Source organism: Cnephaeus nilssonii (assembly GCF_951640355.1).
Source record: "Cnephaeus nilssonii genome assembly, chromosome: 20".
NCBI lineage: Eukaryota > Metazoa > Chordata > Mammalia > Chiroptera > Vespertilionidae > Cnephaeus > Cnephaeus nilssonii.
Window position 1 is genome coordinate 13962544 of NC_137091.1, and position 16203 is coordinate 13978746.

A 16203-nucleotide genomic window follows, 5' to 3' on the forward strand; every position below is an offset into this window, starting at 1 on the left:
CTCGGTAGGGGCGTGTGTGGGAAGCAATCAATTGATGTGTCTGTCTCGATGTGTCTTTGTCACGTTGGTGTTTATCTCTCTCCCCCTCCTCCCTCCCTTCCAAACTCTAGAAATCAATGGAAAAAATATCCTTGGGTGAGGAATAAACAAATAAGTGTCACAGAGAGAATATGTTGTATTTTGATAAGTATCCTGGGACCAGCTCCTCCCCTTAACTCCCCAGGCATAACCCAGAGAATAGCATGGGTTCAGACAAACAATTTTATACTAAAAGCCAGGGGTTAGCTGCCCACAGTGGCCCTAGATTGCAGGCTCCTGCTCCCGAGGCCCCTTGCGCCTGATGTCGATTACTTGAAGTCGTTCCAGGACAGTCCGGAGCTGTGCCACAATGTCCTCTTCATTCTCCTCACTCTCTTCTGGCACTTCTGTCACAGAGACCTGGAAGGCCTGACTCAAATAGCTGTTCAGGGTCTGCTTGTCCAGGCTGGGATCGATGGTCATCAGGGTCTCCCGTACCTTGGGTAGGGTCACTTCATCACGGCTGCCCCAGAGGAGAAGGGAGAGATAGGCCTTGACACCCCTCTCACACACCCAAGACCTCAGGATGCCTTTCTGCCGGCTTGGGCAACATATAATGCCCAGCAGCAAGCTCAGTACACAGGGAGACCCAGGGGCTTGAGATGCCACCCTGTGGCCCCGTCTGTGGGACTTGTCTATGGCTGAGGGCCCCAGGGTCACTCACAGTTCCAGGCCCAGCTCTTGCTTTAGCTCCTGTAGGTACTCATCCTTTTCAGACATGTACTGTTCCCACAGCTTGTACACAAAGGGCATACTCTGGCCCTCCTCATCCTGGGAGGGGCCAAGACAGGATGATGGCACATGGGCTAGAGTCTAACAGACTAGGGCAGGGCTGGGCAAGATCCTGGACACCCCCCCCCCTCCCATTTACCCACTCACCTCCATAAACAGTGCACGGTAATTGAGCAAGTCTGCATTGCTGCTATTGGTATGCCAGCCCCCTGCCTCCATCAGCTCCTGAATTTTGTCTTCCTTCTTGAAGGGGAAGGTGCTCTTGAGCACAGTGCTGTGAGAGACAAAAGGGCCTGGCTGAGGCCTGCCCATCCATCTTTCTGCACCCTTTTGCCGGCCCCACTAGTGCTCAAAAGTAGCCAGCACTGAGGCTGTGGCCCTTTCCACCAGGCTCCCCTTTCCCCTGCACATCTGGGAGCCTGGCCAGAGGGGATGTCAGGCAGGAGTTTGAGGTGGCCTGGCCAGCCTCTTACCTTAACTGCTCCATGGTTAGTAGTCCCTCATTCTGACTGTCAACATTTGTCAACTCCTTCAGCAGCTGTGTTACCGTCTCCTTCTGCTTGATGTACACACTTTCACTCTTCTGCAGGGAAGGAAGCACTAACTTGCATCTTGGAGGGGTAAAGACAGAGCTGGCCTATGCTGGGGACAAAGGGTGGAGGGCAAGACCCAAGCTCACCCTTTCCATCAAGATTTCATAGAACTGACGCATGAGCTCATTGGAGCGGAAGAGCTTAATATTTTCAAAAATCGTGTAAGCCCAGGCCATGGCATCAGCAGACCCAAAGCGATACTCCAGGAAATTGAAGAAGAAATCCGGGAACTTCTCTTTCTGCAGTGTAGGGGAAGACTGATTTGTTAGCCATCCCATGGTTAGTTGGCCCTCCACCCTGCTTCCTAGCACCTTGATGGAATCCTCCCCACACTTCTCCCAGGATAACTCTGGAGGCCACGCCTGGCTGGATGGCTAGTGAGATCTGACCTGTTCCTCAGTGAGACGTTCCTTCCAGGCATCCTTGAGGAGGTTTATCACATCCTTCTTGGTTGGCTTCTTGTTCTCCACAACGCCATCAAACCGAAGGAAAGAGGGGAGGATGGATTCTTCATAGCCCTGGAAGGGAGAGTGTCAGATCATCACTGAGTGCACCTGTGACCCCAACCTTAAGCAGGGCAGAGTCCCAGAGGGTTCCCCCAGAACATCAAGTCTTCTCAGCAGCAAGGCCTGGCCATTCTGACTGGCCACAAGTCTCTTGAGCCCAGGGACTCCCCTACCAGACCATGGAAGAAGTCTTTCTCCCGGAGCAGCCCCTCGCCAATCTCCTCCAGGAGCACATCCACCAGCTGGTCACTGTTCTTGCCCTCGGCCAGCGTGTGCCAGCGATCTGGACCCCCAGCTACCACATCTGCAGGTGGAGAGAGGAAGCTGGAGTCTGGACCGTGCACTTGATCAGTCCTTGGAACCCCAATTACCTTCAGTGGCCATCATTACCTTCGCACTTGGTCCAGTCAGGCCGTGGTGTGGAGGTGCGCTGGATCTCCTGCAGCTCAGTATAAAACTGGTCCCGTTCCTTCAGCGTGATCATGTGCAACTGTAGCAGTATCTCGTGCTCTTTGCGAACCTCTTCATAGTCGTCTCTCAGGCTTTCCAGCTGTGGGCAAGGTGATTGGTCCTTGCTACCCACCTGCATGACCCTGCCCTACTTGCCTGGCTTGCCTGCCCACCAGCACCTGCTCCTGTAGATCCTTGTTGGTCTTCTCCTGCATTTCAAAATCCCTCCTGGGCACCACATCTCCAAAATTGGCCTTCATGGTGTTGAGTTCCATCTGCGTGCGGGCCAGGTCTTGCCGGGTCATCTTCAGAGCCAGTGTTAACTTCACGGGGTCCTCCCCCCAGACACCTGCCAGGAGGCCTGGCAGCTCGAATCACCCTGGCTCTGGGGCCTATAGCCCAGGTCAGGGTTAGAGTGTCCCTTGGGATATATCCCAGGTCCTTCTGCTCTCCATGCTTGGGAATCCCTGGGTCTTCCCCACAGTGCTACCAGCCTATGGCTGAGGACTTAGAGAAACCCAGAACAAGGGATACCAGGTCTATCTTGCCTAGGCTGCCTCAGCTGCCAGAAAGTATATTCCACTTAAACTATGATTCTCATTCCAGCTCAGAAGATCCATAGACCCAGGTGGCAGCAGGAACATCTCCCATCATGAATGGGCACAAAATGAACATATATTAAGAGAGTCGAATGAATGGGAGTGAGTAATAAGAGCAACTCCTCTCCAGCACTTCCTCAGGGGAGAGAACCCCACCTCGGGTTTACCTGGGGACTGGGCTAGTGACATGTCTTCCCGCTGGTACCGTAGCTCATTCAGGTCTGCAATGAGGATCTTGCGGGCATCTCGCTCGGTGAGGTAGCGCAGGTACTCCTCAGCCAAGCTCTTCCTCAGTTTGGTCACCTGTTGGGAAGGTGGCTGTATGGTCAGGGGCTAAGTCACCACAGGGGGATGGGATTTGTGCTGAGTGGCCCCATCAAGGCTTGGGAACAAGAAAGCTAGAGGAAGAGGGAGACTGGCCACTTTGACAATCAGCAAAGTGCCTATGTGTCCTCCTGTGGAGAAAGTCTGGCAGTCAAGGAGCAGAACTCTGCTGGCATTTGGGGCCACACTGAGCCGATGCTGAGCCAAAGCAGAGTGTGGAGGTAGCAGGAGCTCTGGGGAGGTGGTGGCTCAGTATGTCATTCCAGGCAGAAGGACTGAGTCACCTCAGTCCCAAGGCCTAGGGTCACCTCTGGGGTGGGGCTGGCAGGGATTCAGGGAGCTGGTCACCATAGTGCTCCCTTTCACCTCGCTCTGCAATGAGATCTTCTCCTCATTCTTTTTGTCAATGAGTTTTAGCAAACCCATCTTCTCTTTCTTCAGCATGGAGATTTCAGATCTCTCTTCAGCCCTCATGGCCAGGATCCTTTCCTTGCAGTCCTCATTCACTGTGACAAGCTTGGCCTTCAGGGGTTGCAGAGCCCGAATCTCCTCCCTCTGGTGGGCTAAGCAGGGACAGGTGGGAGAGACCCTTTAGGGCCATGGAGAACAGCGAGGAGAAACTAATCCTAAGGTCTCAGTGAGTGGCTACAGCCCTTGAAAACTCTAGGAGTATACTCATGCTTTGTGGCCCCTATTTAAGGCCTTCTAGCACTTGCTTTTTAAAAATATATATATTTTATTGATTTTTTACAGAGAGGAAGGAAAAGGGATATAGAGTTAGAAACATCGATCAGGTGCCTCCTGCACACCCCCTACTGGGGATGGACCTGCCGCAACCAAGGTACATGCCCTTGACTGGAATTGAACCTGGGACCCTTCAGTCCACAGGCGACGCTCTATCCACTGAACCAAACTGGTTAGGGCTTGCACTTGCTTTTAAACCAGGGCAGAGTCCAGATGAGGACTGAGGTCTCGCCTATGCCCTTTCCCCCTACAGCCTTTAATCCTGCAGCTGCACCAGGCCTAGCACCTCCTGAGCCTGGTGGGGGAGCCTTCTTACTTCCCAGAGGCACTCACTCCCTTCTGAGAACACTCTCAATGGAAAACATGCTCTATTTCCTATAGATACCCTCTCCATGCTTCCCAAGGATAGGAGATGGCCAGGTGCCCTATCTTAGGACAATAGAAGCAAAAAAGGCTAATCAGGACTTGGTGACCTCAGAGCTCAGTTAGTAGCTGCTCCAGAGCTGCTGCAGAGCCCCAGAAGGTGAGAGTAGGATCCTCTCTGCCTTTTCCGGTCTGGGCCCAGGTGGGGAGGCTGCAGTCTTACCCAGCATCACCTCATATGCATTCTTGATGGAGGAAAGCAATGGCTTGTACGTTTTGAAGTCCTCTATGAAGAACTCAAAGATCTCTCTGTAAGGCTGGCAAGAAAAAGGAACCTGTCACCTCCTGACCTGTAGCTGCCACCCTCAGTGGAGCCTGAGTTTTTATTTACTTGACTTAGAAGAATTCTAGCATGAAGCTGCCGGGTGACCCACATTCAAGTAAAGGCCTCAGGCATCACCCGAGTATCTCCTTGGGCTAGGTGCTGAGGGGTAGCTCTGTTCCTCTCAATTGCTCTCCGGAGACCTCTCCTGGTGCTGTCTCTGAGACTGGGCAGATGACCTGGGTCAGGACCTCCCCGCCTTTGTACCCGAGCCTCCTCTCTGGCTCTCCAGGCAGCCAGCCAGCCTCCATGCACTGTGCCTCAGTTGAACTCCCACAAGAACCCACCCATCATCATCTTACAGCCCTGTGGGAGCTGGAGAAGATTCAAAGGCTCTGGCCTTGCATTCTGACCTCCAAGTAGAGGTGTGGTTTCCTGTCCCCCTTAGACACACAGGAAGATTTTAGAGGCAGCACTGTATCCTGGAATGAGCACAAGCTCCCAAATCAGCCCTGAGTTTGAATCCCAGCCCCACCACTTCATAACCATATGCCTTCTCCAAGCTTCTGCTTCCTTGTTGGGAAGTTACTTTCAGCCTGTTAGCTCTTATGTAAGGCCCCACTGAGGACCTGGCACTCAGATGGTGCTCAGCAAATGTTTTCATCAGTGACTAAGTCAGAAGTGAGGGATTCCCCATCACCATCCCTGTTTTAGTAGGGATTTGGCGATTCCCTTCCTAGTATGTACCAGAATCTAGGCTGCATCTACATTTCTCTTTATGTGTCTGGGCCAAGTTCCTGGAGCTTGGGGCTGTTGTCACTGGAATGGTGGACACTGTAGGACCCCTGCTTGCCCAACTGTCAGGATTCAAGCTCCATTCACTGATATCCAATGACCCAAGCTGGCACTAGGGATCATAGCTGAAGGGACTGGAGACAGCACCCATCCACCCGACGCAGGTGAAACTCAAGCCTCAGGAGAGTTTTGGCTCCATACAGGCAGCCTTTCCTGCTCACTGGCTTTGTCATAGAACATGTTTCTCTTATCAGGAAAGGGAACCCAAAAGACTGGGAGAGGTTGGTCTCTCCTGAAGGTCTCAAGTGCTCAGTGCTAGTGAGTAAGGATTCTTCCTGCCCCTCTCCCTGCCCTGCCTACAGTAATTCTGTGGCTCTGACCTGTAGCCTCAGCTCCTGGGCAGAATCCGTGCTCAGATCCAGCAGGAGGAGCTCCTTGCGTAGGTAGTTCTCTAGCTGCTCCAGGAACCTCGGCTTGGTAGTGCCCAGGGTACTCTGCTTCCAGCTACTACAGGGGGTGGTGGGCTGTTGTAATGGGCACCCCACAAGGCCCTTTCATTCTCAGTCTGGGGTAGCACACCCCCCTGGGCTATCTCTGGGCCCAATGTGGGGTCTATACTAGCCCATCCACCATCTGGCTGACCCTGGCTTACCCTGTTTTCTTCCAGTAGTCATCTGAACAGGGCTTTCGATTATGCAGAATGGTCTGGCCGCTGGTGTATGTGGGCCATGGAGACAGGTAGCCACAAATGGAGGACTGACAAGAGGTCTACAGGAAGGGACAGGTGGGGTTACTATGGCAACATTGCTCCCGTTCCTGCTGCTCCTCTCCATCCTCTTCCTTCTACTTGTGATTTCCACCCAACATCTTTTTTTAAAAATATATTTTATTGATTTTTTACAGAGAGGAAGGGAGAGGGATAGTTAGAAACATCAATGAGAGAGAAACATCAATCAGCTGCCTCTTGCACACCTCCTACTGGGGATGTGCCTGCAACCAAGGTACATGCCCTTGACCGGAATTGAACCTGGGACCTTTCAGTCCACAGGCCAACGCTCTATCCACTGAGCCAAACCAGTTAGGGCAGACTGCCCTTTTTAGCTGTGTGACCACAGGCTTAACTTGTCAGTTTCTGCATCTGTAAAATGGGGATGGTTGTAGTTCCTATCACACTGTATTGATTTGAGGACACAATGAGAAAGCATAAAGAGTGAGTTACAGATTCAGGTGCCTCCTAGGAACTCCGTGAAGATGAGCTATTCTCTTCTGTAGGTATGTCAGTTTGTATTGGATACCTGCACTATAAAAACATGTGAGTACTGGTCAGGACCAGCCTGTGCTCCCCTAACACAGTCTAGCTAAAGAGACAGAGAAAGAGAGGAGGGCAGGCTCAGCCTCAGGCCTGGACTGACAAACAAGATTGCAGAGATGGCAGCAGGGTGAGCTGTGGACCCTGGGAGGAGAGTGGCTTGTATACCCTGAGGGAGAAGACTGGGAAGGTGGTGGGAGTGCCCTGAAGAAGTGGTATCTTATTTTGAACCTTAAGCAGGGGTAGGGAGTGGAAACTAGTATATATGGGCTTGTTTTATTAATCTTTTCATGAAATATTCAAAACATAGGAGGGGAAAAAATGACCTCTGGCACAGTGAAGCCCACTTCTAGAGTTCATCCAGTCATCCATTCGTTCATCACACATTTCTGGGTCCATAGTACATGCCAGCCTCTGCTGGGTTCTAGGAACATGAGGAAAAATGAGGGTATGATTGGAATGGGGTGATGAGCTGATAATTATAAGTCAGTAGGTAGTGACTGAAGCCAATACAGGGGCCCAGGGGTGGCTGGTAATTTTATTTATTATTGTTATTTTTAAAAATATATTGATTTCAGAGAGGAAGGGCGAGGGAGAGACAGAAACCCCAATAATGAGAGAGAATCATTGATGGGCTGCCTCCTGCATGCCCCACACGGGATCGAGCCTGCAACCCAGGCATGTGCCCTGACCAGGAATTGAACCGTGACCTCCTGGTTCATAGATTGACACTCAACCACTGAGCTACGCAGGTTGGGCTTATTTTATTTCTTGATGGTATGAAGAAAATTTATTCAGGGCATCTGTGAACAGATGGGCAGAAAGCTAAAATGGCATCTGCCTCTGGCCAGTCATTTTAGAGGAGGAGGTGATGATGTCAGTGATGTTCAATAAAGCTTGAATGAGTACAGAGCTGAGGCCACTCTTGGAGAGGGTGTGTGGTGGTGCGGGGGCGGGGCCGGGGGGGGGGGGGGAAGACGACGACACAAAAACTGCCTGGGTAGCACCAACTTCTCAGGGAAACAGCAGGAGTTCAGAGCAGCCTGGCTGAGGCTGAGGCAGCCAGAGCAGAGGAGGACAGAGATGGAGCAGCAGCTTTATGCACAAGGGCGGTCCTCAAAGCCTTCCTATGACTGTGACAAAATTAGAAAGCTCCTAAGTGCCTAAAAATAGAAAATTGTTAAGCAGCCATGAAATGTTTACCAAGATGTTAAACATGGAACTATACTAATGCTATAGCTCTAAAGGTTAATTAAGGCCTGGAATTAGAGGAAAAGCAGGTAAAAATGAAAAAATAAAAAAAGATGGAGGAAACAATCCAGAAAGGTATCAGCAATTATTATTCTCTAATGATAGGCCTATGGGTCCTTATTTGTCTATAACTGTACATTTTTCAAAATTTTCTGCAATGCACATACATTACCTTCAAGTTTAAAAGAAAATGGAATTATTGAATTCAATACTGAATTTAATATTAAAGCCCCCTCTGTGGCCCTGAGCCCAGCCAGGATCTTCTGGGATGGAGAGGCCAGGACTACCTTCCATGCGCAGCATATCCAGGTTCTAGGAGTCCTTCCAGGCTAATGGCAACTGGCTCCTGACTCTCTTAAGTGTGGAAATGCCACTGTCTCCTTGGGCTCTTCCTTGCATCCCATTAGTGCTACATGTTTATCTTAATCTTGGGATCATTCATTCTTTCCCTAAATAATTTTGGAAAGTACTAGTATGTAGTAAGTCATGTTGCTAGCTCCCAGGGAGCACTCCAGCCTCTGGTGGGAGTCTGGATTGATCTATCTCTGTATCTCCAGAATCAATGGTATGGTATATCACACTCTTCACAATCTTAAGGAGCACTCAGCAAATACTGTGTAATAAATATATAAGGGAGCACAATAATTTAGTATGGATGAAAGACATAATAAAAACAAAAATGTTGCTCTATGGTTATATATGTTTACACATGTTTTCCCTGGTTGGTGTGGGGTGAGGCTCAGGTGGTTTAGCATCATCCAGTGCACCAAAAGATCATGGGTTCGCTTCCTGGTCAGGACACATTCCCGGGATGTGGGCTCCATCCCCAGTGTGGGGTGTGCAGGAGGCAGCCGATCAATGATTCTCTCTCATCATTGATGTTTCTCTCTCTCCCTCTCCCTTTCTCTCTGAAATGTATTTAAAAAAAGTTTTTCATACTTTCACAGGCCAGTCCACGTGTGCTGCTATTTCTGACAGGAGAAAACGTGGCCACCCTACTTTATTCCTGGGCATGTGCTACTTCTTAGCCTGGTGATTAACAGCTGGAAAGGCCTCTGCAAGCTGGTAGCTAGAAGGTGAGGTTCCCAGTGCTACAAGCTCCTGCTTCCCCCTGCAGGTGAAAATGGGAAGGGCGACCTGAAAGGTGGGAGGACGACGGGAGGGAACAATGCCCCCTGGTGGTTGAGCCCAGAGTAGCAGCTGCCCCACAGAAAAGGAGCGGAAAGAGCCCCACCCCAGGTCCACTGTGTAGGTGGCAGCTGAGGGGGAACTGGGAGTGGGAATCCTAGGTCATTGGGTCTTGTGGGGCCATGGCTGTATTTGGTCTCCTCAAAGAGTCCACATTACCCCCTTTACCTCCTTGGAGTCAGGGTTTCCATGTTGGGTGTCCCCAACCTCACAAAGTGTGTGGTCCTTGTGTCCCCAAATCCTCCACACAAAATATACTCACAGGAGGAAAAACACCACACAGCCCACAGTGCTCCACTGTGAGCTGGAGATATAAGTTCGTTCAAATGTGTGTTTTTTTAGTATGTATGATTTGGACAATGGCTGTTTACTTATTAAATAACAATCTTGTGCTCATATCAACAAAAGCCCTAAATTACTTAATAAGACAGCATTCATTTTTATATAAAAACTTTAAAGAACAGGAATGAAGGAAGTTTCCTGAGGCTTCTACAGAGTCTCTACTTCCAACCCAGAGCCCACAAAGCAATGGAGGGACATCCTTTACTCCTGTCTTCACACACCTCCTTGTAGCATTTCTAGAGCACATATGCCAGCCACTCAAGTACCTTATCAGGCACATGGGTCTTAAAGACAAAAAGTCACAGCCCTGAGGACCTTGGCAGATCTGCACAGTTCCTGGCACATGGCAGGCTGGATGAAGAAATGAGGTCCACTCCAGAATGCTGAGTTGCAGGTGAAGGGTGTCCATGGGCACGGGCTGAGTCTCTCTCTGCTGAGGAGTCTGGGATGAGGTGTGGCATGAGTGCACATTCTTACCCCAGAGCCTGGTGGCCCTGGCCTCTGTGAGCTAAAATCCCCTGATGGGAGAAGCTGTTTGATGGGGCATGTTTCAGGTGGGTGGTGTTTTTGGATTGCAAAGAGGGAAAAGATAAGATCTGGGGTTCCAACAGGGCATCACCACTAACCAGTGTCTTCCGTTTCTGAGAAAGCTTGCGTTTCTCGGCATTAAAGGTTTCTGTTAGGAAGTTCTCGTCTATGGTCACTCTTGAAGGCCGAAGGTGTGTTCTGCAGAGAGAAGGGGAAGAAAGCAGTCGTTGACAAAGCCTTGAGGGGGGATATATCTATAAGACATGACCTCCTCCAACCTCAGAGCCAGGCTCTGGATCTTCCCAGTGCTGCCTCCAGATTCCCAGAGATGCTGCCAACAAGCTCCTGGTCCTGGGCCCAAACCATTTTGCTACATTGCCAGAAACCTCATCATCAGAGCCTCACCAACTCCTGCAGTGGTAGGACACCCTTTCCTTGAACCCATGGAACCGTGTGGGCCTATACTTGCACTCAGTGTGCAGCTGTGGCTAAGATGACAGTTTAATGTACGTGACTTGCACACATTGGGGGTGTGATGCCAAAGGCAGGTGCTATAGGCAAGAAGCACAGGGTCTGGAGTCTGAAAGCCAGGTGGAAGTCTCGATCCTCCACTTATTGGCTGATAGGACCTGGGGGCTGACCTCTGTGGTTCCAACATAACCACCACCCCCCCCCCCCCGGCCCGGGCAAGTTATTTAACTTCTCTAAGCCTCGTTTCTTCAAAAGGAAATGGAGATAATTCTTGCTTTTCCCATCTCACAAAATTGCTGTGAAGTTTAAATAAGAGCAAAAGGGATAAGTAAAAATAGCCTGTAAATTGCAAGGAGATGTACAGATGTTATTTTTGACAGCAGGATGGAAGAAAAGTAGATCCAAGGAGGTTTTTAACTCCTAGGCCTCTTAGGAGAGCCATCCTTGTTCAAGCGAGGAAGGCACTTACGTGTCAACAGGGAAGGCTGCATGTGAGCAGCAGATCTAAGTGGAACTAAAGAAAGAAGTAATTTCAGCAATCTACGGTGGGGGTGATTTATGCTGGCAGAGAGACTTGTGTCTTCTTTCCTCTTGCTAGCTGGTAACCTTGGGTGTGTAGTTTAACCTCTGAAACTCAGTGTCTTTGCCCATAAAAGTGAGACTAGGACTATTCAAACTCCAGAGAAGTTGAAAGCAGTAACATGAACCCAGTTGGGAAACCCTGCCCTACATGGAGCAGTGACACCCCAAACTTCAGTCCTCTGTTGTCTCTAAACCAAACAAGTGTGAGGAAACCATGTCGTGTAAGCAGCTGGTGTGGGAAAGGAAGGATTTTGCCCAGATGTTCATGGGTTTGAGACAGGATACAGCAGATCAACCCCTCTGCTCACTAGGTTAAATCAATACCTTTCTGTCAAGACTAATCAATTTTCCAAACTCTGTTCTTCTTGTTCCTGTTGGAGTTCCTACATAAAGCAAGGTAAGCAAGAAAATCATGGGGAACTCTCCAAATCCTGAGAGGTTGCCAAGTGGAAAAGCTCAGTATGTAACAGATGTTAGTTTTGAATGTCAAAGGAGACAACAGTCCAAAAAAGACTTGCAAATAATAATTTATTTTTATTTTTAAAAAAATATATTTTATTGATTTTTTTACAGAGAGGAAGGGAGAGGGATAGAGAGTTAGAAACATCTATGAGAAACATCGATCAGCTACCTCCTGCATAACCCCTACAGGGGATGTGCCCACAACCAAGGTACATGCCCTTGACCAGAATCGAACCTGGGACCCTTGAGTCCGCAGGCCGACGCTCTATCCACTGAGCCAACCCGGTTAGGGCAATAATAATAATTTTAAAAACACCTCGGTAGAGACAATATACTTATCCAAAAAGCTTAGGATGCTTTTTAGTATTTTCTTTTTTTAAAAATATATTTTATTGATTTTTTACAGAGAGGAAGGGAGAGGGATAGAGAGTTAGAAACGTCGATGAGAGAGAAACATCGACCAGCTGCCTCCTGCACATCCCCCACTGGGGACGTGCCCGCAACCAATGTACATGCCCTTGACCGGAATCGAACCTGGGACCCTTCAGTCCGCAGACCGACGCTCTATCCACTGAGCCAAACCGGTTTCAGCTAGTATTTTATTTTCATTGAATTTATTGGGGTGACATTGGTTAATAAAATTATATAGGTTTCAGGGGTACAATTCTATTATACATCATCTGTATATTGTATGTTCACCACCCCAAGCTCCTTTAGTATTATATTAAATATTTCACACCACTTCTCAGGTGAAATAGGAAACAGACATCTATATTTCTACTTTAAAGTAGATAAAACAGAGTTATTTAACTAATGGTAGGCAGTGGGTTTGTCAGGGGTTAATTATGTCCTGGTATTGAGTGAACTCAAGCACTGAGTTCCATCTACCAAGCCACTGTGCCCAGGATGTGAAGATGAAAGGGGAAAGCCAATGCGGAGGAGAAACCGGCCCCAGGGAAATGCATAATTCAAACGTCCCTTTTAAAGCAGCGGTCGTGGTGGTGGTGGTGTTTGAGGACAAATATGTGATACCTTAATCAATAAAGTAATAAATTAGGCAAAAAATAAAATAAAATAAAGCAGCGGTCGCCAACCTTTCGGACCTCAGGAACCACCAATGGTCCACGGACCACTGGTTGCCAACCGCTGTTTTAGAGGATCCTGCTGACATGTCCACAGTGCGAAGGTCTGGGCTATCCTTCATCACCCTGACTCTGCTCTAAGAGGAGCTGGAGGAGGACACCCTACACTGTGCCTCTAAGGCAAACAGTGAACCTGGCTCAATGCACATCATTAAATATTGGTGAATGAAGAACCAGGACAGGAAGGAATGATGTTTTGTACTGCCACCAAATTCAGCCTCAGCAATTACATTATGCTTCCTTAAAAGGAACTAGACTCTCTTTCTGAGTCTATTTCATGTCCTTTTCAAACATGGCTGCAGTTTTCTAAATCATTTCTGGCTGGGTAACAACACTGAAGCCTACTGTCTGGTTCTTGTAGATTCATTTTTAGCTCTGGAACAAAAAATCACATTGGCACTTAATTTCCCGACTTTTGTAGGCTTTCTCTGTAAAGGCAACCAGACCTTGAAGGATTAGAATTTAGGTGAGATCAGGTGTTTTGCTTTTGTAATGAATAGAAGGGAGAAACTACATTCATTCAACACTTACTAAATGCCTATTATATGCATTGATGAGAGCATGACCAAGAGCTATGATGAGAGCATGACCTATTTTGCCTATGTGTCCCCAACGATGTGTTTGATGTGGGCTGCATCATCCCCATGTTTGAGATATAGAAACAGAGGTCTGGAACTTTAAGGACCTTCTCTTAGGTCCCAAATCTAAAAAAAAACTATTTAGCCAAAGTTTTTGTTTTAATCCTTATACTTTGCGTCCTTCCTGCCTAACAGCTTGTTTTTGGTTTTCAATGCTTAGAGGCTACACCTATGAATACAGGCAGTAGCTATCCTGAGGTTGTGGAATGCACTTGATCAGATTAGTCAACCAGCAATTTGACAAACATGTTTGTCATAAGCCCATGGGGGAAGAGGCAGTTTATCCAACAGCTCGAGTTCAGTCCCACATGGCTGGATTCAAATCCTAGTTCCACCACTTACAAACATGTGTAAAACACATGATCTCTCCAGACTTCTATTTCTTCATTTATAAAATGGTTATACTAGTATTACTGCCGCATAGAGTTGTGAGGGTTAAATGTCGTATATAACTCACTTGTCACATAATATACACTCAGTACAAACAAGCTGGCTGTTACTAATGATGAAGTGTGTCTGTCCTTTTGCTAGCAAGTAACGTCCTCACTGGGCTGACAAGTCATTGGGATTCTGTTTTTGCACCACTGATCCCGTGGGGCTGGAGCCCTAGACCAATGGACAGAGGCGGGAAGTGCCGAGGTCCGGATCAGGTACCATTTCCTTTCCTGTACTCAAACCCTCATCTCTGCCCTCAGCCCGGCCAGCGCCTACCTCGACGTGGTCGCGAAGCTGGATCTCTGTGGCTTAGAGGAGGCCATCACTCTCCAACAACCGGGCAGCTAGTACCCGCGGCCTGGGAAACTAGGGTAGTGTACAACCCGTCGCCATGGCGACCAGGTCCCAGCAGTAGAACGGCGCGAGCGAGGTCAGTGCTGTGCCATGCCCTCGCGCCTCTTGTCCGCGGTTGGGAGGCCAACTAGCAAAACTGGTCTCGGAGCCGGGAGTGGGACCCCCTCAGAATCAATCACTACAGCTTATTTGACTCTAGCTACCAGACCCGAGCTTGGGGGGATAAACATTAGACCCTGGAGGAGGGAGCTGAACTGAGAGGTCGGAGCCGCGTTGCACGCGGGAATTGTAGTTTTCAGTGTCCCGAAGTTTCGGCCGAACAGGCTTATGGCTGAACAAGTCTGTACTACATTTCCCAAAGTTCCTTGCCAGCCCGAGTTGGGCTGCCTCTGTAGAGCTCTGCATTGTGGGATATAGAGTTCGAAATGTGGCGAGGCGTGGCCGTGTTGAAAGAGAAGTGCCGGACTCGGACTCGGTTTCCCTGCGGCTCCGGTAGACTTGCGGGTCATTGGCTGAGCGGTGCGGATCTGGTCCCGCTCCTCCCCGCCTCCAGTGACACAATAGCAGCTCCCTCCAAGATGGCGGCTGCGACGGCGGACCGGGGAGCTGGGAGCCCGCAGGCTGGAGACTCCTCCGGCGGGGGCGCTGGGGGCGGGCTGCCGTCCCCAGGGGAGCAGGAGCTGAGCCGGCGCCTGCAGCGCCTGTACCCCGCGGTCAACCAGCACGAGACGCCGCTGCCGCGCTCCTGGAGCCCCAAGGACAAGTACAACTACATCGGCCTCTCCCAGGGTAACCTCCGCGTCCACTACAAAGGTATTAGCCTGTTTGGCCGAGGGAGGAAAAGGCCGGAGCGTCTGCCCGGTGGCTGTGCTGCCCAGCCCTTATCCCATCACGTCCCTTCTCCGGCCCTGTGCTCCGAGTTAGGCCTTAGTCCCTGCGAGTGTCCAGCGTGGTGGGGCTGACCAGGCCGAGGCTCGAGTGCCTAGTCTGCTCTGCCCTGAAACACCCGATGTCAAGAGAACTGCAACAGGTGTGACCAGACCCAGTGCTCGGTTGGACCTTCCACCCGAGGGCCTTCCTGCTTGTCCTGGGATAGCTCCAACTCCAGCTGGGCCCTTCTTTACCACTGCTTAGTTGCAGCAGTGTCTGAAGAAAGGGGTAAACGGATAGTCACATCTTCTCCAATAGCCAGAGGCCCATGGGCTTGCTGATCTGCCAGACTCCCGGACTGGTCCTGGGGTTCTGTGCTCAAGTTGCGGGAGGGATGCCTTCCAGGGCTGCCTCCCCTGCTCTCCGAGGCGGGCTGCCTGTATTCTAGAGAGTCTAGATTACAGGCAGCATTGGGAAATCTCTCATGTATCCACATTGCCTGTACCCTCCTTTGGTTTGTGTGGGAGACAGTCTTAGGCAGGGTTGCTATTCTCAGGAGGAGGTGAGCCAAAGGTGGGAGGTTTATGTGTTCAATTGTTGTCTAATTATTCCGTGTAAGAGCGTCCTCTGGCCATGGAGTTAGTGAAGTTGCCATGGATCAGAGAAGAATGAGGTGCCTGCCCATTTGCATTTCCTTGTGCTGAAATGTATCCCTTGCCCTCTCTAATTAGGTCATGGCAAAAATCACAAAGATGCAGCCTCAGTGCGTGCCACCCATCCCATACCTGCTGCCTGTGGCATTTATTACTTTGAGGTGAAGATTGTCAGCAAAGGAAGAGATGGGTAAGCCCCTCCTTACCACCTTCTTTCCCCCAACACCAAGCTGTTCCCTGCGGTCAGAGTTCGAAGTCTCCTGGCTGACACTTGTGAATGTTGTGGACCTCCGAGCCACATGGGTCTGGGCTGCCTCTGTTACCTGACTAGGCATCGCCTGGTTTAAGCATCAGCCCTTGATAACAACTAGATCCTTCCGGGGCAGGGGAGGGGACTTCTCTTTAGTGATGTTGTAATGAGATATCTCACAGGTCAGAGAAACAAGTAACAAGTTTGCATTAACCACTCAGT

At 49.7% G+C, this 16203-nt stretch overlaps 2 protein-coding genes across 5 annotated transcripts in view; one reads left to right on the forward strand and one right to left on the reverse strand.

Annotated features, from left to right (window-relative positions):
• Positions 1 to 175: 175 nt before the first annotated feature.
• TSNAXIP1 (translin associated factor X interacting protein 1) lies at positions 176 to 14420 on the reverse strand. Of its 4 annotated transcripts, XM_079799684.1 has the most exons (16): positions 14131 to 14420; positions 10223 to 10322; positions 6159 to 6274; positions 5887 to 6013; positions 4613 to 4706; positions 3649 to 3845; positions 3126 to 3261; positions 2539 to 2708; positions 2300 to 2459; positions 2083 to 2213; positions 1793 to 1921; positions 1490 to 1642; positions 1284 to 1393; positions 958 to 1084; positions 743 to 849; positions 176 to 541 (listed from the first exon to the last, which is right to left on the reverse strand). In XM_079799684.1, exons 1-16 carry the CDS (start codon positions 14175 to 14177, stop codon positions 301 to 303), a joined length of 2145 nt encoding a protein of 714 aa, XP_079655810.1. In that variant the 5' UTR covers positions 14178 to 14420; the 3' UTR covers positions 176 to 300. The 4 variants fall into 4 exon arrangements, with proteins under 4 accessions (XP_079655810.1, XP_079655807.1, XP_079655808.1 ...); XM_079799681.1 differs by lacking the exons at positions 5887 to 6013; positions 6159 to 6274; XM_079799682.1 differs by lacking the exons at positions 5887 to 6013; positions 10223 to 10322; positions 14131 to 14420 and having other exon boundaries at positions 6159 to 6195.
• A 328-nt stretch (positions 14421 to 14748) lies between these two features.
• Positions 14749 to 16203, forward strand: part of RANBP10 (RAN binding protein 10) — a 64472-nt gene continuing 63017 nt past the window's right edge. Inside the window, exons 1-2 of the mRNA XM_079799679.1 lie at positions 14749 to 15021; positions 15810 to 15921. Of these exons, the coding sequence (XP_079655805.1) occupies positions 14787 to 15021; positions 15810 to 15921 (347 nt within the window). The 5' untranslated portion in view covers positions 14749 to 14786. The remainder of the gene's footprint in view (positions 15022 to 15809; positions 15922 to 16203) is intronic.

Coding starts and splice junctions, on each gene's coding strand:
- TSNAXIP1 (XM_079799684.1), bottom strand. CDS start 14,177: ATGGCCTCCTCTAAGCCACAGAGATCCAGCTTCGCGACCACGTCGAG. Junction 1,922..2,082: donor AAGACTTCTTCCATGGTCTG/GTAGGGGAGTCC, acceptor TCTCCCTTCCAG/GGCTATGAAGAATCCATCCT. Junction 1,643..1,792: donor AACGTCTCACTGAGGAACAG/GTCAGATCTCAC, acceptor CCTACACTGCAG/AAAGAGAAGTTCCCGGATTT.